Source organism: Beta vulgaris, chromosome 1 (genome assembly GCF_026745355.1).
Source record: "Beta vulgaris subsp. vulgaris cultivar EL10 chromosome 1, EL10.2, whole genome shotgun sequence".
Classification (NCBI taxonomy): Eukaryota; Viridiplantae; Streptophyta; class Magnoliopsida; order Caryophyllales; family Amaranthaceae; genus Beta; species Beta vulgaris.
The window spans coordinates 5379467-5401505 of record NC_079202.1 but is presented as its reverse complement, the minus strand read 5'-3'; the positions used below and the strand labels follow the sequence as shown (position 1 = coordinate 5401505).

Sequence of the window (22039 nt, the reverse complement as noted above, 5' to 3'; positions counted from 1 at the left end):
TAGTTAATTAGGGTTAGAAGGGTTAATTAATCCTAATGACTAACGAAAATTTGACACCGTTAGTGATTGAGGGTATTTCATACGTTTTACCCCCAAAGTAAGGGTACCTGGTGCATTTTTTAAACGTAGGGCGGGGACCCCATGAATTTTGAAAAACCATAGGGATACCTGGTGAAAAAATCGAAAGAAAAATCAAAGGAAAAATTATATTTACAAGAAGAAGAAAAAGAAAAATCGTTAGTCTTTTTACATGACTCAAAATAAGAAAAAGAAAAAAACTGTATATTATTTACATTATCATGAGAGTCATTCAAAAGGGGAGAAAAAAGAAACAATGGAGGATATATATTATGAAGGAATAAGGTCAAGTTTTTGAGAGAATGGAACATGAGACTCAAAAACAATATCAGATGAAACCAACAAAGACTCATGCACTATTTCGCTCTCAACTTTAGACTTATATGCAGATGAAAAATTTATCGACACTTCACGCTCAACTATGGATTCGTCAACATAAAGAGACAAACTACCAACTCCACCAATTACACCCTTACCTTCTACCAAATTATCATGAGTCAATAAACGCCTTTCTCCTTCGAATTATGATTCTCAACACAAATATCAGTATCATCAAGTATCACCTGCTAGTTAGTAGAATGTTGCACAACAAGTAATTCAATATATTTCGCAATATTATGGTAATCATGCGCCAATTCATTTAAATCTTCATGCTTTTTAACAATATACTCTTTCATCATGTTAAAAAGTTCTTGACGCTATGATGTTTCGGGTTGAAAATAATTATAAACTTCAGGTTGATAACATTGAGTGTAAGCAGACACATAAAACTTGTTAGGGTATTGGGAATATTCATAGGAATTCATACACATATTTTGTAAATCTTGACAATCATATGATGCATCATAAACATAATCATTCGTATTATAATATCCAGAATAATCATACTGCCCCATGCTAATTAGAAAAATCATCCCCCTCTGAACTACAATTTTATGACTCCATTACAACACACTACAGAGAGGGGAAAAAAGCTATTCCCAAAAGGAAGAAAAAAATTTATACAATTTAGTATCACTAACAATAAAAACTACAAATAATACCGTCTCCCCCCGCAACGGATCAAAATTTGATAGGTCGTCGGACATTGCCAAAAATAATTCCTACAAAACCTTCTAACAATATAGTAGGGTAAGTAAGGTTGAATCCACAGAGAGATGGTTGTTTTGATCTAGCTTGTAAGGTATAGAGAAACTACAACAAGATCAGAAATATGATAATTGAAGTTCTAAATCAATCAAACTACGAAAATCAAATTAAAAAAGATCTAGGACAATGGTTTTCACCATGTTCATATATATAATCTATCAAAATATCATCAATAGTTCTATTAATCAGATACCTAGAGTACAAGTCAATCTAAATAATATTAAGTAACCTAATATGATTGGGAAAGTAAGTTACAAAAATAAGGAATGTCAAAATATCATTAAACAGGCGGAATCAGTAATCCGCGCGTATGATAACATATTCCAGCAACAACAATCCAACTACAAAAAAGCATAACTTTTTGACTAGAAGTCTCCTCGGGGCGCCCCACCTATAGTTGGAAAAATCATTAAGTATAGGTACTAAATCTGCTAGAATCATTCAATTCTAAGAAGCACATCAAAAGTTATGATCAGAAGAGTAGACGTGACTCCTTTTTTCACATTTCTTCCAATGATTTTCCGCTTCGTTTTCGCTCAAACTCGTACTATGACATATCCAAACGATCCTTATCATTGTAGCAACCTTCCAAATGCTTCTAATTCTCAAGCTTAGCTAATTATACTCCAAATATTTTCTCATTACATGAAATTAATAAAAAACAAGAAAACTGATCGAATAGGAGTAGAATAACATAACTTAATAATCTGATGCAATATTGAACCTAAATATGAAACTAAGTGCTCTAAAATATAACCTAAATGCACCTAAAAACTAAATATAAATATGACTTATCATTCATCAAGTGGGTCATCATAAGGTCAATAAGACATATCCATAATCAACACATACATACAAATCACGTAATCAACAAAGCTGAGTACTACATAGTAAATAAATATAAAATCTAACATGATACCAACAAACATTAAGTAGGGATAAATAATAATATAATAACATAGCAGTATACTTTTACTGAAGTTGACTCCACAACCAAATAAGTTAATTTATTTAGAGGGAATAGGCAATGGAAAGAGTTGTCCAGACCAAAGTAGTCTTCAATTTAGAGACTCTGTACGGGCGCGACTCCGTACTCCTCTGACCTACGATATCGAGGAACCTTTTAAATAAAAAATAGGACAAGGTGACCAATCTGGTCCCCAGAAAAGTCATGGGCTGCCGCCATGTACTCCAACTCATAACTTGTCCAACACTTCAGACGTGCACAACTCTAAAACTATTGCTATTCACTTCCCACTTTAAGTGATTAATAAATTATTTATTTGTTATGACTCACAAAGTAAGACAAACAATATAATCATCAATGATACATAAACTTCCATTTTTATCTTAGGATTAGATAAGGTGATCATCAAATTAACAACCCAAGAATAATTCCAATATTAATTTCATAACCATTAGTTATTTGTTGATCCAAAGTCAAAAACCAACCAACCTTTCATAGGTGACTAACCAACTTATCAAATAAGACAATCGGTTCTCATAAATTAATTAAATAGTCCATGTAACACCCCCAAAATCCATACACGTCTATAGCTACGTCGCATCGACTTTGGGAGTGTTACCGCCGCGATGGAACGCAAGGTATAAATAGAAAAACGGTAACTCAAATCATTGTCTCAAAAACTAAAATGCAGCAGAATTAAAAATGTAAATACAACTCGGGAATCATCAACGACCCCTTTATTCAAACCTCAAACCATTTAAGTAAAATCTAGAAAATCCAATAATACTTAATTCAAATTGCTTAACTTCAAAAACTAAAGACTAGCCCCCGTATGCTTGATATCATGCAGCAGCACCAGCACACCTAGTCTGCTCCCCATTGTAGCGTCAATGGTTCATCACAGGTCAACAAACACATAATAACACACAATCAGCTATGCTGAGTACGTAATGAACCATTGAATACATATAAACATAAATGATGCACACATGAACAATCTTAAGCATGATACTATATTATGTTACATCCTTTAATCTTTATTTATTTGGCATCGAACGGGAACCGTCATCTTACTAGAATCATACGGGCTACTGAATCCTTAATAGACAACTTGGTCTATTAGATGAAATGCAAATACGGTTTTGTTCCGTCTCATACCCATCACCTTAGTATGCATACCCCCAAGATCGAACGTAACCTTCCGCCTACTTAAGTTATCAAAAATATAACGACACTATTGTCCTCGCAATAGGCCTGTGTAGGAGTGTAGGACAAGTCCCACACTCCCCCCATTGTTCATTACTTGTAGGGAGTCCAGCTACAAGTTATTGCCATAATTCACTTTGATATTGTCCATTCATTTCATAACCACATAGAGTCATTTACATGTTCTCTTAATTATAATGCTCAAATCATATCTGTTGTAACACTCTTGTTACACTATGGATCAGATTAATAATGCTCATATTTATACAACGATAGAATTACGCATTCCAATGCAACATATCGATTTCAAATTACAAATGTCTAACCAAACAATCTCAATCAAACGTTCCCTATCATGCTTCTAGGTTAGGGTTTAAATTGTTTTTTTTTTATTTTTCCCTTCTTCTTTTCCCTTTTATACTCCCCTAATTAAAAGTGGCAAACCTAGGTCAAGTAAATTCGGTTTAACCTTTTATAAACTCCGAAATTTACTATACCAACTCATATTATCATTATTCTATTCTTATTATTTTGTAAATAATACTAAAAAACCTTTTTATTAACTTCTTTATATTTTCTTAATTATTACGAAATAACTCCAAAATACGGAGTATTATATGCTTCCCCCCTTAAAGGAAGTTTCGTCCCGAAACTTTGAGGTAGCCAGTCTTAACGACGATCTTTTGCACTTCTAAGTCCCAAAATTTAACAAGCGTTTTCTAACGTTCGCACAAAATAAGCAGATAAGCAGTAATTACACATAACTAACATAATTAACATACTTTAGGGTGAAAGCGCGAAATTCTATCGCCTTCTTCCCCCTTAAAATAAAAGTTACGTCCCCGGAACTCACGTACCTCTTGAAAAAGCTCAGGGTACTTCAGACGCATCGCATCTTCGGCCTCCCATGTGGCTTCCTCGGTATTTTGATTTCTCCACAACACTTTGACAATTTTGACGTCCTTATTCCTCGTACTATGCACCTTGTAGTCTAGTATCTGGACAGGTTTCTCCTCATAGGATAGGGTTTCATCTAACTCGACGTTTTCAGGTTCAAGGACATGTGACTCATCAGGTACGTATCTCCGAGTTGGGATACGTGAAACACTTTAGGACCCTTTCTAAGTCGTTGGGCAAATCCAGGCGATAAGCGACTTTGCCTATCTCGCCAGTATCTCATATGGTCCTATGAATTTAGGGCTTAGCTTCCCCTTTTTCCCGAATATCACTCCTTTCATTGGACACCTTAAGCAATACTTTTTCCCCGACTTCGTAATTCTCATCCTTCGCTTCTGATCCGCATAGGATTTTTGCCTGTCCTGTGCAGCCTTAATCTTTTCTTGAATGACTCGCACCTGATCCACTGTCTCCTGAATTATCTCATGTCCTAACACCACAGTCTCACTAATGTCGTTCCAACACAAAGGGCTACGACACTTTCTCCCATACAGTGCTTCGAATGGTGCCATCTTAATACTAGCATGGTAACTGTTGTTGTATGAGAATTATATGAGGTCCAAATGGTCTTCCCATGATCCTTGGTATTCTAAGGCACACGCTCGTAACATGTCCTCTAAGGTCTGAATAGTTCTTTCGGTTTGATCGTCGGTAGCTGGGTGAAAGGATGTACTCATCAATAGCTCACTACCAAATGCTTCTTGGACCTTTTTCTAGAATTTCGAAAGGAATCGCGAATCTCTATCTGATACTACACTCGTGGGTACTCCATGCGATCGAATGACATTTTTCACATAAGCCTTGGCTAAGGCTTCCATACTCCACGTATCCTTCATAGGTATAAACCTTGCTGTCTTGGTTAGTCTGTCCACTATCACCCTTATGGTATTATTGCCTCCCCGACTCCTAGGTAAGGCGACAACAAAGTCCATGGATATCGAATCCCATTTCCATGTCGGAATGTCTAAAGGTTGAATCTTTCCTTGAGGTCTCTTGTGTTCACTTTTGAATTTCTGGCACGTTAGACATTTGGAAACAAACTCAGCTACTGCTCTCTTCATCCCATGCCACCAGAACATCTTCTTGAGGTCCTTATACAACTTATCTCCCCCTGCTGGGTGGACGGAATAAGTCGTGTTATGACCCTCACTCATTATCTTCTGTTTTAGCTCTTTGTATTTTTGTGGTACACACCACCTACCCTTATATCGTATGCTTCCATCCTCATGGATCGCAAACCCCTATGCTTTGCCCTCCTTAAGCTTTGCTTTGACTCGCTCAAGCTTCACATCCCCAGGTTGACTCTCTCTTATCTCGTCTAGAAAGTTGCTAGGTTGGCTCAGCAATTTTCTACTCCCCTCGTGAAAACTCTATCTGATCTGAAAACTCTCACAAAGTTTGTCGGCAACGACTAATGTATTCAGGCTATGACTAGACTTGCAACTTAACACTTCAGCAACGACGTTGGCTTTACCCTCATGGTACTGAATGTCTAAGTCATAGTCCTTCATGAGCTTTAACCATCTGCGCTGTCTCATGTTAAGGTCTTTCTGGGTGAAGATGTATTTGAGGCTTTTGTGATCAGTGAAGATTCGACAAGTCACCCCGTAAAGGTAGTGTCTCCAAATTTTTAGGGCAAATACTATGGCGGCCAATTCTAGGTCGTGTGTTGGGTAATTGACTTCATATTGGAATTGGTTGCTCTGATACCAGTTTTGTAACACCCCCAAAATCCATACACGTTTACAGCTACGTAGCATCGACTTTAGGAGTGTTACCGCTGCGATGGAACGCAAGGTATAAATAGAAAAACGGTAACTCAAATCATTGTCTCAAAAACTAAAATGCAGCGGAAATAAAAATGTAAATACAACTCGGGAATCATCGACGACCCCTTTTATTCAAACCTCAAACCATTTAAGTAAAATCTAGAAAATCCAATAATACTTAATTCAAATTGCTTAACTTCAAAAACTAAATACTAGCCCCCGTATGCTTGATATCATGCAGCAGCACCAGCACACCTAGTCTGCTCCTCATTGTAGCGTCAATGGTTCATCACAGGTCAACAAACACATAATAACACACAATCAGCTATGCTGAGTACGTAATGAACTATTGAATACATATAAACATAAATGATGCACACATGAACAATCTTAAGAATGATACTACATTATGTTACATCCTTTAATCTTTATTTATTTGGCATCGAACGGGCACTGTCATCTTACTAGAATCATACGGGCTACTGAATCCTTAATAGACAACTTGGTCTATTAGATGAAATGCAAATACGGTTTTGTTCCGCTCACACCCATCACCTTAGTATGCATACCCCCAAGATCGAACGGAACCTTCCGCCTACTTGAGTTATCAAAAACATAAGGACACTATTGTCGTCACAGTAGGCCTGAGTAGGAGTGTGGACAAGTCCCACACTCCCCCCCCCCATTGTTCATTACTTGTAGGGAGTCCAGCTACAAGTTATTGCCATAATTCACTTTAATATTGTCCATTCATTTCATAACCACATAGAGCCATTTACATGTTCTCTTAATTACAATGCTCAAATCGTATCTCTTGTAACACTCTTGTTACACTATAGATCAGATTAATAATGCTCATATTTATACTACGATAGAATTATGTATTCCAATGCAACATATCGATTTCAAATTACAAATGTCTAACCAAGCAATCTCAATCAAACATTCCCTATCATGCTTCTAGGTTCCAATAAAATGAGATTCAACCTAATCATGATACTGATACTTGGAATTAAACTGGTAAGCGTACGTACCTTGTAACGGAGAATTTTCGCTGTCTTAAACGAACGTGCCGCTTATGAAATTGGGACCTAAACCGATAAATAGATACTTTAGTGCTACGTCCTTGATAACAATATCACTAATACGTAACTAAGACTATAACGATCTAATAATTCGAAATGAACGACAGCTAAACCCCTTGTTCATGAACTTTCGTTACTTTTCTATTCTAATGAGTTTAGCGTCTTTTAGGAGTCAAAGTTAGTGAGAAAACTAAACTTAATTAGTGTCATTAGTCCACTACCTTTATCAAACCAATTAAGTCATAAGTCCAACCACGTCTTATGCTCAAAAATCTTAGGTCCAATCCAGTCTTATGTCAAAAAGTCTTATGTCCAAAAGTTAGGTCTATGTCCAAAAGTTAGGTCTTATGTCCAAAAATCAAGTCTTACGTCCAAAAGTCGTATGTTCCAAAAATCAGGTCACGTATAATAAGATGGTAAATCCAACCAATAACAGTAATATAATTTTCTACTTCCCATCTTACTTAATTACAAACCTAAACCAGATTCTTAACTTAAAATCAGAATAATAAATTAAAACTAATTATACAGTCTAATTAATTACTAATTAACTTGAATTACTAATTAACTAATTACAACCTAACGTAATTATAAAAATATAAAAATATAATTAAACTAATATAATATGTACATATTAGGTTTATACCACTGAACTTGCCGACGTCAAACTCCGGCAACAAAATTCCGGCACCGACTAGCTGCGCACCACACACGAACCCTACTCGCCTTCGCACCACGTTCGCACAGCTGATGTGTCATATTTTTATATAGGTTTTAGTTGCATTTAGGTTACATTCTAGGAACATTTAGGTGTATTTTAGTTCATAATTGCACACTTTTACTTAATTTGCGAAATATTACTCCTCTTGTGTGTTTTTGGTATTCCTTGATGAATTTCAGATATCAAGAACATAATTGGAACATTATTGGGCGAGCTTGAGTACTTAGGATCAAATGGAAGCAAGCTTCATTGATAAGGATCACTTTGGATGTATTTGAGTGCAAATTGGAGCTCAATTGGAGTTGGAATTCATTGAGATAATTGCGAAAATCGAGTCATGCTCACTCTTTTATCCATAACTTCCGACTTGATGCTGATATTTGTCTTATTCCAAAGGCATTGGAAAGTAGGCTTGAAGAGCTTTCCAACGATAGGCTATACAGCCCAAGGCGAGTTATATTATAAGAGATATGGGCCTAAGTTGGCCCAGTTTTGCTGAAAATTCCTACGCGCGCGGGCTGCACGATTTCCTTAATGATTTAATTGGATCTTCCTTATCTTGTAATGAAGGACAAGGCCACGAGTATTAGGGTAAAAAAGATAGATTTTTGGTTTTTAGGGATTCTTTTTAGGGAGATAACGTGAGTTTTGTTTGTCTTTTGTGAAAGTATTGGGTCAGACCGTCTGACCCAATATTCTCGTCAGACGGGCTGAGCCCAGTACTATACAATTTTAGTTTCGACTTCCCTCCACAAAACTATGGTAGATTCTCTATCTCACAACTTTTTCTCTCTCGTTCGCACATTTTCTCAAGTATACAGTGGGTTACTTGTACTTCTTAGCTAAACAATTTGCTTCTCCTCCAACACAAAATGAAAGATCTGTACAAGTGTTGGAGAATTTCTTTGTTGATTATATTGTGGACGACATTATTGCTGGGTATTATGTTGATGCCTCACATTGCGGAATCTGCGAGATTACCCCGACGAGTGGCTCTCATTCTTCGTTCCCTTGACATCACATGTTTACATATCAGAAGTTTTGATGAAAGTGGATACTCCCAGATATTATATGAAGGTGTTGCGAAAGAAACGTCTAAAGACATTTGCTACCTACTTTTCTCCAATATGAAAATATGAAAACAAAGTCTTCTGATTAGCCATATGAAGATGGCAATGCAAAGATAACTATAATACATGCACCAAATACACAAAAGAACTCCCAGGTGCGTCCAAGGTATAACGCAGATACAGTAATCAAGGACTTTTTGGCAGAAGAGGAATGAAGAAGAAGGAGAAAGTGAGAGAAAGTAGAGGTTAGTGTTTTGTTTTCTTTTCAGTTGGACTTTGTTTTCTTTCAGTTGGACTTTCTTTTCTTTCAGTTAGACTTTTTTTTCTTTCAGTTAGACTTTGTTTCTTTCAGTTGGACTTTCTTTTCTTTCAGTTAGACTTTCTTTTCTTTCAGTTGGACTTTCTTTTCTTTCAGTTGGACCAACTGAAAGAAATAATGGGCCAACTGAAAGATATAATGGACTAACTGAAACAAAATGAAGACTACCTGAAGAAAGATGTAGACTACCTGAAAAAGAATAAAGACCAACTGAAACCCAAGTTAGTCTAACTGAAGCACAAAAACCCACTGAAAAACAAAGAAGACTAACTGAAAACAAAATGAAGACTACCTGAAAAAAATTGGAACCACCTGAAAAAAAATGAAGACTACCTGAAAAAAAATTGGAACCACCTGAAAGTCGTCCGACCAAGATTATGGTCGGACGAGTCCGACACAATACGTTCTCTTGTTTTTTTTTTCCCTCTCGACGTTTATCACGCCATTCTCCATTATTTTCCTCAAGTCCTTGTTTTCGACATTCAAGTTTGCAATTTCATCAATTAATTCAAGTATTATTTTCTCTTCTCTATTCTATTTATTATTATTGTTAATCATGCTTTCTTTTAATATTTATTTTGTTTATTCAATCATCATGTATGAGTAGTTTTCTATTCTAGGGTTAGGTTGAACCCTAATATGAATTGATGCTTGTTTAATTCCCAATTCCCAAACTTTGATTAATTTATGATTCATTTATTTTAGGGTTGGTTTTAATTATCAATTTATGACTAGAAATAGTATACTTTGAATGTGATTATTTTTGCAACGAAAGTTGAATCTTAATCGAATCTAGAACCCTAATTTAAGATAAAGGAAATCATCACGAAAGTAGTTGATGGAATTTATTAGGATGTTAGGATGCTATGTCTAAAGTCCTTAATTTGCATGACTCCATGAAAATAGGCATGATTGCATTGTTAGGGAAGCTATTGATTGATCGAAAGAAATCCTTAGTATTATTAGGGCGCGTCTATCCTATGAGTTATTTATTAGTTAATTAAGAGAAAAGGGATTGTTTGTGGCATTAATTCGTATTAGTGGGGATACTTAAACCTAGATGTCTTTAGTCTTTGATTCATTCTTGATAATTTCATTTGCTTTAGTCACTTAGATTAGTTCATCATCACTTATTTGGATCACTTGCTTAGTATTAATTAGAGTCAATTTAACTACTTTGAATCAGTTAGTCTCTTGGGATTCGATCCTTACTTGCCCGACTACATTAGTTAGGAGGAATAGTTAGGTTATTTTTGTTAGGTACGCGATAAGCCTTTCAACAGCTTCGTCGCGAACGCTCGAATTTGCTCGAACAACACACCCAGCAACGTCGACTCGAGACTCGTCGCACAAGCCCTCGTTAGAATTCACTCGCACAAACCCTCGTCACCAACCTTCGAACACCACACACTTGTTCTTTCGCCTTCGACCCCCGCACAAGACCACACTCAACTCGACGAACTTCCCTCGCGACTTCGCACAACACGTCGCACCACCCTTCGCACGTTCGTACCCTCGAACGCACACACTCACACACTTGCTCGCACAAAGCCTCCAAGCCTCGTCAATCGCTCGAACACCCACGCAGAAAATCACCCTCGCTCGCACCAACTCCTTTGCACCCAACACTCTCTTCGCACAACGACGACGCACAACGCGCCTGACCACCACACACACAACCCTCGCACACGACGAGAGAGAAGGACAGAGGAGAGACCAAAATAGCGAGAGAGAATAGCAAGAGAGGGGAGAGAGAAAATTTGAGGGAGAGAGAATGAAAGTCGGCTGAGGGAGAGGGAGAGGAGATGACGGTTGAGAAGGGGAGAAAGAATGAAAGTTAGGGTTTAAATTTTTTTTTTCTGATTTTTCCCTTCTTCTTTTCCCTTTTATACTCCCCTAATTAAAAGTGTGCATCTAGGTCAAGTAAATTCGGTTTAACCTTTTATAAACTTCGAAATTTACTAAACCAACTCATATTATCATTATTCTATTCTTATTATTTTGTAAATAATACTAAAATACCTTTGTATTAACTTCTTTATATTTTCGTTATTATTACGAAATAACTCCAAAATACGGAGTATTACAGTCCAAACGGAACAACATGATCCAATTCATGATCGAATACCAACATAATTATTAATCCTTCATGTGAATTAATAAAATAAAGTTCTCAATTCCATATGCTTGCATCAATCATCCATACAAACATAACATAATCATCATAATCAACATGTCTCACACAACAGCATAAAACATGCAATTTCACTTGAATATAATTAAGTCACATATGAACTATAAATGGTTCCATATGTATGATACTACATAAATCCCATCCTTAGAACATGATACTAATTCAACCTACACATAGGTATATATGTACCTTGTCTAGACAAAATAAGAGGTCGCCTCTAAGGGGTCGTTTGGTTCAAGATATGGAATGGAAAGGGAATGGATACAAATAGAGGAGGGGAATGGTAACAAAGATGGTAATCTTTATTGAGTGTTTGGTTCAAGCCAAGGAATAGAAATGAAGGGTAACCATTAACTTAAAGTAATGAATTTTGTTACTTGAGGGGGAGGGAAGGTAACAAATTGGGGGAATCCATTACCATCAAGTAATGGTAATGGATTGATGTGGGGTTGAACCAAACAAGAAGAAAGAAAATCGGTACTTGATTCCGTTTTCTGAAACCCAAAAATAGTGAACCAAACGACCCCTGAAACTTGAATTTTTAGAGGAATTCAATATAATTATTCAAGATTTTAAGTTACAGAGAAAATAATAGAGATATAACCGAATCCAACAAAAAAGTTTTAAGATACGAGTTTAATATTAAAAAAAAAACCTGATTTTCGGGTTCAATAAAAATCTTGTTTCTCAAGACTAAAAAAACTACTTATTCTCAGTCAAAATTCAATTTGAGATCTTGAATAAAGGAAAAAACTAATCTTTCTAAAAACCCAACATATTCAAGATCTAAACTATTTACCAAAAAGTAAAAATTAATCTAAATTTCAATTTTACATCTAAATTTTTAAGAATAAACAATACCTACAAAAATCGTCGAAAAGATTTTCATCTTTAATTCTTCAAGGATTTCTTCTTGGTTTCTCCCGTAAGAAATTCGGAGAAATGGGGTTGTAGCAAAATTGAAAAAAAAATTCAATGAACATGAAAGTTCAGAGAAGAAGAATTTTTCTCTCTCTTATTTCTCCCTCACTCTCTTGTTTTGTTGGAAGAAAATAACACGTGTCAACTCTTTTTTCTCTTTCTTCACTTTTTTTGTTGTGGGCCTCACATTATATTTTTTTTGAGCTATTTGAATTCAAAGAGACTCAAACAGTTGGTTACTAAGAGTTTCTCTATTAGTCATATTGTTTCTCATCCTTAAATCTGAGACTATTAAGATATTCATGAATGTTTTATCTGAATAACTTATATCCAATGTTATCAGGATCGGGATCCTACTTTGGATCGCAGGGGTTGGTAGGATCGAATCGGTAAGATCAGATCGTAGGATCGTAAAATTGTATAATTTCAGAAAATAGAGATAATTATGCTAGAACATAGTGATATTTCATAGAAACTCATGTTAAAATCTTATAGAAATTAATAATGACTTATTTCATTAACAAATGATGATATTTTTTCAATATTATAAGATTAATGTAACATGCAATCAATATCTAATAGATAATATAATATATGAAATTACTTTATGATTTTTTTTACGATCGGATCGTAAAGTCGTAGAATCGTATTAAAATCCTACCATATAATTTTTTGTGATTGAGTAGGATCGAAAGATCCTACAAAATTAACATCCTAATTCCTACATATTATCAGAATCGGTGAGATCCTTCCAAATCCTAGAATCGTAAAATCCGAATCAAAATTTTAACAATGCTTATACCCCTAACGGCAAGCCACGTGCACACGCAATGGCCAAAACAAAAGGGCCGCTAGAAAACGGAGTAAACTATGACTAGTGTCCATTGTCGAATGGCAATGAATAATGATCTCATTGTTTACAATTATTTACGAAAACAAAAAAATGATTTCTCACACTTTCTCTTTTTCTGCCCTCTCTCTTCCTCTTTTCCCGTGTGTTAGGACTGATAAGAGTAGTATATATTATTCCTATAAATTTAATAATAGAACTAATTCCCACCACCACAAAACTATTAATATTAATAATAACCTTATTGTCCCTCATTATTCTTCTTCATTTTCTTCCATTTCTAACTTTTTCAATCTCCACAATTTTACCCCCACCATTTCTTCTCTCTGTTTCGCCTCTCTTTCTTCAGGTACATACATACTATCACCTTTTTTTTATTCTTATTATCATTGTCATTATGAAATAAGAAATTATAATTACTTGTGTAGGTATATAATTTTCTCTTATGATTGAATTTTCTTAACATAATGTACGCTTTTTTTTTTTTTTTTTTTAATATTTTTATTTAAGAATGAAAATTAACATAGGCCCGTAATTAGTAAAATTTGCTTTCATTTTGATTTTGTAGAGTTTACGATGTTAGCATTTTTCAATCTTCAAGTGCATTAAGAAAAATTGGCTAACCATAGATATTTTAGATTAAACTTTAATTAGTTGTTTTGCAAATTTGATGAACTTGGAATATTCGGATATTCCATATGGGTGTTTCCTGGGAATGGAGTGGCTCTAATGCTTTTTTTTTTAATTAAATGATTTATATCAACAAATGGAAAATCGATTTAGCTACTTGGTGAGAGTGACATTATATACTAGTAGTTCCTCCATATCAAAGTATGCATTATTTGTTTCCACTTATAAGAAAGTACTATATATTATGTCATTTTTTGGATTCTCAAGAGTATTAGTTCCTCAGTTTTTTAATATCGACATGTTTTGATTTTTGCACTATTTATGTACTTACTTTCATCGTATATTTGTGACTAATATATGATACGAACCTTAGCATGTAGTATATATATTGTTGGTTTATCTCACTTACAACATTTCAACTTTTTATAATTTTCACAACTAGATAATTAGAGATATTAATGGTCAAAGTTATCTATTGACAAGCTTGAAAGTCTAAACATTGCAATTATGGAAAAAGTGGAGAAAGTATGATGCTACTATAAAGGATTTGTTTTTTCATTTGACATATCAAATGTCCACTTCTGAAAATAACTATTGTTCATGCTATATTAAAATGATCAAAGTTTTTCAAAATATAGCAAAATGAATATCATTTTTATAGATCTCAAAAAATTTAAATATGACCACAACATTTTTTAATTTTTTAATTTCTATTTTTTTTCAAATATAGCCATTTCAATTTTGCAAATACATTTTGTTACACATATCCGGGTGGGGCCCACTTTCTCATGATAAATTTTTTTGTCACCATATCACCGATTCCTTGGTTGGTCAAAATATGACCAAACATATGTTGCAAGTGGTTCATGATGGGGATGAAATTATTTTTGTTTTTGATTTCATATACTAATTTCATGTCATGGTGATGGATGCTCTAAACCCTACTTTCACAACATTTCAATTCATAACTCAAAACCAGTAGAAAATTCGCCTCCAAGCCAAATATAAACTATGAATTGTACTCAGATTCTAAACAAAGAGGGTGGTATAAAATAAAAGAGTTAGAATTTGGTAGTGCGAAAAAAAGATTTAGAAGTTAAGCAATATTGCTATCGCTTAATGCTAACAGTTGCGCTTGCCTGGCTGGGCAATCCATAATTGAGGAGAGTTTTTATAAGCCTAAGTGAGGTTTGATCCAAAGCTAAGTCGAGGATTAACTTTTTAAATGTGTAGGGTGATTATGATCCCTCTTGTTTCATTGTGTCTCAACTCTCAACTCACATGTACTTGATAGAAGTAATACAAAATCTCAGATCACTCGAAGTCCTTATGTACACTTCATCTGGTGGTACATTTTTTCCTTTTAAATTGATGTGCCCCAAGGTTTTTTGACTACTAAATGACGAAGAGATATTTTATGACAAGCCCATCAGTTTGAAAGCTGTAAGGAGGTGAATGTGATGGGCATTTAAGTGTTCCTTTTGTTTTATTTTTTGACTGATATATTTGAGTTAAATGCTTAGTTTATAGATGCACTATTGTTTCTATAGCTGCCAAAGGGGTTTTCTTGCTACGAATTCTTGCAAACATTGATTTAGTTTTGTGCTCTTTCACAGACATGGATGCTTCAGGTGGTCAAGGACTCTACCCATTGCACCACTGCAAAACACTTCATTTGGTTTGTGCTATGATATGTACATGTTGGTTTTTTGTTTTTCACTCTTGGTGTGATGCTGAGATCTGTAAGGAAGATCTAAACGGGATGGTTCTTGGATTTGATGAATGGATATATGATTTCCACAGGTGAGACATGCGCAAGGATTTCACAATGTCGCTGGAGAGAAAGACCATGAATCATACTTATCCTATGACTATCTTGATGCAAGCCTAACTCCTCGTGGATGGGAGCAGGTTGAGGATGAAACTTCTTGCCATGATCATTATTCCTCTTCCCCCTTCCCCTCCTCCCTCCCTCTCTATGCTGCTGGAGAAATTATAACAAATGATATGAATTTTATTTGTTGTGTTGTTTAAAATTTTTCTTTTGGCTTGACAGGTTGATAACTTGCAGAAGCATGTTCGAGCTAGTGGACTAAACAAGAAAATTGAATTAGTTATCACATCTCCCTTGACAAGGTATACATCTACTGAATCCCAAAAGTTATTTGGGGTCTGTTTTTTCTCCCTTTTTGGGCCTATTTTGTTAGATTAGGGAATATATATATAAGGGCAGGATCACATGAAAATTTCTCCTTACATTAGAAATGAAATAAATCTCAACCACATGATTGAATTAGAGTTACATCACTTATTCATTAGAGTTATAACCCTCGAAAAACTTTGGGCACAAAAAAAATTATTTATTTCTAATTTTTTTTGGAGTTACATCTTTTTTCATTAGAGTTATAACGCGTAAAATTCATTCTCATTTCTCATATAAGTATGCATTTTCATATGAACCTACTTATATATATATATATATATATATATATATATATATGTCCCTAGTTGTTGATAGGTAAGCCGGTTTGATAATTGTGAAGAGGGTCTGGTTTTTATTCAATACATGCCCAAGGGGGCATGCCTTCTTGATATGGATGCAAAGACACTTGTTAGCCATGAGCCTATTGACTTGATCATGGACACCTTGGGGTTTGAAATGAAGCATAAGAATCAAGTGTTGGCTTGTGTGGTAACTTGGGACTTGGAAAGTGGCGTGACATGGAGTGAAGAAGAATCCTAGTTCTGTCAGGATTACTTCTTGGACACAACATAAGATTCTAGTTCTGTTAGGATGGGTATGTTATAGATAGACTTTATGTTTTACAAGATAAACATGTGGCTTGTACATGTTATCTTTAGGCGTGTGATTAATAATACTTAGAGTAGGATAAGTTTATGTTTTCCTAGTTAGATTAACATAGCTAGTTCTAGTTGGATTAGCATAAGTTGTACCCTATATAAGGGACGAAATTACTCAATAATACTTAGATTAGATTTTGCTTAAAACCTTTCTTGATTGTTTGCTTGTTTGCTTAACAATTGAAACCATTAATTATTCTTCAGGAGTGTTGAATACTTAGTGTTAAACATCTTAATTCAGGAGTGTTTTAAGAGTGTTTAGAGTCTTTATTCAAGTTTCAGGAGTGATCTTGAATAAATTCATATCCTTGTTCGACTTTTATACTTGCTATTCGAAGTTCTTGGAGTTAATCTCTTCAAGATTCATATTCATACTTGATTATTAGACTTCTTGGTTTAGTAATCATATCACTTCTCCTTTTCCATGTCTGCAGTACTGAATCAGAGATGAGAAAACTGATGGTTTTAAAAAGAAGGGGGAGCAGTGATGGATTTACAACATTTACCTATTGCCTTCTTTCAACGAAATTACTTACTTGCTTATCGTACCTATAACACATGCTTCTTTGAAGAGTTGAATGAGTTTGAAAGTTTGTAGTTTTCTGGAGTCATTGGTTCAATCACCGTCCTCAGTATTATCTCACGGTCTCTTGCAATTCTTTGTAGGACCATTCAAACTGCAGTTGGAGTCTTCGGAGCTGGTGACTGTGCTGATGGTATAAATGTTAGACCACTAATGGTGGCAGATGCAGGGAACAGTAGCCGCCCTGCAATCTCAAGCTTCGGTTGCCCTCCATTTCTAGCAGTTGAACTTTGCCGAGAACACTTGGTATGTCAATTTCTTGGTCAAGATACGTAATTCTTTTGAGTTGATTAAGCTGTGTAAACATAGCTTGTGATGGCGCTAATTATTGGAAAATCAAACATTATCCTTGGCAGCTTCGCTCCTCTTTGCACGTGTCGCTTCACAAACTTTACTGTGGTCAACCTAAGTTTTATCCTATACAGTAAATCGTGAGTTCTATTGAGGAACTCTTTTTTTCTTGCCTCAAAAGGGTTGCGGTCCTAATGGAAGTAAATCTTGCAGCTTCAAAGTACTATCTCTGCCCGAACAATGAATTAATTTCTGGAATTGCTTTTATGCAAACTCTATCCCTTTTAGTTTAGTGACCATCTGTCATAAGACTTATAATTATGAGAGCAGAGCTAATGGTGTGATTATTGGTGGTTACTAGTAGTGTCTGAAACTGAGAAAATTAGTTGGTATTGGACCAACTACATTTGTATCCTGGTGGTTCTTTTTTGTTTCTTTTTGAAATTTACGATGCTGGATAGTGTGTTTCTACTTCGTCGACTGCTTTAATTATTTGAACCTTACATTCATAATAACTATTCCTTATCATATTTTATTTTCAATTATATATAAATAATATTCAGAAATTCTAAAACCAAAAAGGTAGTTCCCAGTTTTTTTTGCTGTCAGTTTTCAAAAACATGATTAGACTAAGCATGACCATATATAAGCTCATTATACGACTTACATCATATGCATCTTAAAACCAAAAACTAGAAACAGGCAGTTTTGCTGAATGGATCCTTACAATTTAGTTTGGCCTCCAGTTAGGTAAGGGGAGAACATAAGGACGCGCAGTTCAACAGCAGAATGTCACTGCGAAGCTATAGTGCCGTGTTCTTTGCTAATTTTGGGTCTTTCTCCTCATTTCGTGCGTGTGCTGATGTCCATTTTGCCATGTGTTTATCTTTCCCACTGTTGCAGGGAGTCCATCCATGTGACAAGAGGAGGAGTAAGAGAGAGTATGAAACTCAGTTTCCTGCAATAGATTTCTCATTGGCAAGTAACTTTTCCTGCTTTTAAGGTTTTGCATGTGAGTCATGGTCACTTGTACCTCTTTATCTGATCCTCCCAGACTTATGTGTTGCTCTCTCCATTCCAATTATTTCATCTTCAGATAGAGAATGAGGAGGACATATTGTGGAAGGAGGATGTAAGAGAGACAGATGAAGAAGTTGCAGAAAGAGGAATGAAGTTCTTGAAATGGTATTTTTTACTTGTAAATTTCATAAAGCTAATAGACTGTTGCTTGACTATAAGATCTAATTTTTGCTATTTACATCTATGGAAAAGGCTATGGAACCGGAAGGAGAAGGAGATTGCTATTGTCAGTCACAGCGGTTTCCTGTTTCACACGCTCAGCGCTTTTGGAAATGATTGTCATCAAGTTGTGAAAGATGAAATATGTACACAGTAAGTTCTGTACCGTTTTGTCACCAAACATATTCGATGATTTTCTCTGAATTGGTGCCTTGGTGGTGTAACTTAGTATTTCTTTTTCATGAAATTAATATGAGTCCTGATTTTCTTCCTCCTTTCCGGAAGTTTTATTTTGGAAAATCAACACAAAAGCACCCGGAGGTGAAGCTACTATTTTGGACCCACCTTAATTGTAAAAAAAAGAGAAGGGAAATTATACACGGCAACCCTGTACTTTCGGCTTTTTCTTATTTCTAAACTGACCTTACTTATTGGACATTCTCTAAAATAACCCTAAACTTTGAAAAACACGAGAGAAAATTATCTATGATACTAATACATGAAACTTAGAGCTCGTCTTGTTCTCAAATATGGTTATTTTGGAAAACTGTCCGAAGTGCAGGGTTACCATAGATAATTAAACCCCATCCACATCTATATTGTTCTATCATTCTAATTAGCTGTTACTTGAAGATCCCCCGCTTTAAAGGTGCCTTTTGAATTAAAAATTTATTAGCTAATTTTCCTTCAAGAAACTCAAAAAGTGTGTACAGAGGTGGTTGTTTGAATATGAATTAAAGTTAGAATTTTTTTTAAAAAAAATGTTTTGTTAGGGAGTGTTCTATAGAATAACACTTTCATTAATGGTCGTTCTGGTTAACATTTTGGTGAAAAACTGATGCATACCCTAAGGCTCAAATCATTATATCTTTCGACCAGCAATTAAATCTCTTTTTTCTTTCGTCTGCTTTTTCCCCTGTTCCTGACATTGTAATTGCTTTTTCAACGAAACATTATGCTTTTATATTGTGTTCATATAAATTTTAGTTTGTTATGTACAACTAAATTTTCTTCCTGGCATCTGCAGCTTTGCTAACTGTGAACTGCGTTCAATGGTCTTTGTGGACAAAGGGTGAGGCTATTAGATAAGCACTTACTCCATTATACCATTGTTCCTAAACCACCCTTTCACAATTTGTTTTATCTTTCATGTTATTAAATGCAGTATGGCGAGTTCTGATTCTGCGACTACAAACTTCCCTGGTAAAATTCCAAATGGACTCGACCTCCCGAGTGATGTTGCAGATGAGAAGCTCGCGTAAAAGACAATCCAAAGGTGACACATTAAAATGATTTGATTGCCAGTTTAGCATTCTGGAGTATACACAATTGATCAATGTTTATCAAGTACCCACAACATAGTATATTCTTTTACATTTAGATTTGACATTGAGTATTATTCAGTATTCTGGAACTTATCAGCTGGAATACTGAGCCTATAGTTACCGATGTTTGGTTATAGTTTTTGGAGGAATGAATGAACCCAAGGTTGTGTATGCGTTAGGAAAAACATTTCCATTTTGTATTGGCCCAGAATCTAATACGGGCATATCGTCCTCATAAGCTTGTGGAAATTCGTTTTCAGGGTTCCATACTTCCAATGGAAATCTCTTCATGAGTTAGCAATTTTATATATGAAACCACTCGGTTAGACTCCAATATATTGCTCAGGTTCATCTACTAACAACATCAACTATGTGACTATCAAGACAAAAATTGAGATGCACGACCTTGAACTAATCATTACGATCTCCGTGATCAAGTTGGTTAATGGAGTTATATGCAATAGGGTTCGTTGACTAGATATCAAACTCTCGTATTACTCTATCACAATGATGGTACTCGAGAATACCAAAACAAATGTAAGGTGGAAATGTAGATTCTACGTCTATTTGAATGACAAACATCTAGAAACAACAAGAAAACTTGGAGGTTGTTCGGTTCATCTAAAATTCCTCTGGAATTTGGATTTCCTAGGAAGTATAAAATAGGGTAGTTGTTTGGTATGTAGGAAATAGGAAATTCATGGGAAATGAAAATTCCTACCAAACCCCCCCCCCTCCGATGATTATAAATTCCCGTGTCAATTACAAATTCTTATGCTCAACCAAACACCCAAAGCCACTTCCTAGGAAATTAAAAAGGGAGTTTATCAATTTACTTCCCATGAAATAAGACTTCTCATGAAAATTAAGTTTCAACGATAATCAAATGAGTCCTTAGAGTTTTGTTCAGCAGAAAGAGAAGTGAGACATAACACTCTACAAATTAAAGTATTGTCAAGTTAACTAGTCAAAGTTGTTTCCTACTCCTTGTGCTATTGGTCAAGTGCCTCCAATTATATGGCAGTCCAATAGCTGTTTGGACATGTGATTGGTGGATTCATATACAATTGAATTTAGTAGTATGCCTAGCTAAACTTAAGAGTTACTTGCATACTAGAATAGCAAAGCTAATGCTTAGATTCGAGTATTTAGATGTTTTTCCTAGTCCTCCAAAGGATCATTGAGATGGTTTGGAAAGGGTCTTGTACATTTGTACTCGATAGATGGTACGTCCAACATGTATATGCTTCCATGTTCTGTATATGAAGCCAATAAGATCAAGCTTAAAAATCTTAAGTACGACAACATATACTTGAATGTATCATGTATATAGTAGAGAAAGGTTCAACTCTAACATGAGACAAGCTTCAATACCTACAAATTACAAGAACATGAGGACAAAACAACATGTAAATTTTCATTCCAACAAGTTCCATGTTTTTTAAGAAAATGTTAATATGAGAAGTGCATTCCCTCTTTCCATCATTCCCTGGACGGTGATTACCACAACTTGTATCTATGAATCCGCATCAGCAACTCGACCAAACAACTTCTTCACATGGGTTGTTCTGAATATGTTAGATGCAAACTGACAAACGCAAAATCTATGATCAACATGTGGCTCCTGGTCAGGGATCAACTTCCCATCCAACACTGACCTTCATCATTGTATTCGCATGTCTATTGGTGTATGCATGCATGCTACAACTACGTCCAATCTCCTCATTTGTCAACTTCAACAGTGGCACATGCAAGAGGGAAATAGGGAATGACTGGATGTTAATATCGATACTCTTAGTTATGAATAATGTGACCTGATACTT

The 22039-nt window shown here is 35.2% G+C and overlaps 1 protein-coding gene across 2 annotated transcripts; it reads left to right on the top strand.

Annotated features, from left to right (window-relative positions):
* The first annotated feature begins 13359 nt into the window (after positions 1 to 13359).
* Positions 13360 to 20481, top strand: LOC104905761 (phosphoglycerate mutase-like protein 1). Of its 2 annotated transcripts, none has more exons than XM_010694383.4 (10): positions 13360 to 13635; positions 15533 to 15594; positions 15720 to 15827; positions 15973 to 16052; positions 17445 to 17607; positions 18556 to 18630; positions 18749 to 18837; positions 18925 to 19044; positions 19919 to 19963; positions 20057 to 20481. In XM_010694383.4, the coding sequence occupies exons 1-10, from the start codon at positions 13380 to 13382 to the stop codon at positions 20151 to 20153; spliced, it is 1095 nt and encodes a 364-aa protein (XP_010692685.3). In that variant the 5' UTR covers positions 13360 to 13379; the 3' UTR covers positions 20154 to 20481. The 2 variants fall into 2 exon arrangements, with proteins under 2 accessions (XP_010692685.3, XP_010692687.1); XM_010694385.4 differs by lacking the exon at positions 13360 to 13635 and adding an exon at positions 14831 to 15367.
* Positions 20482 to 22039: the final 1558 nt, after the last annotated feature.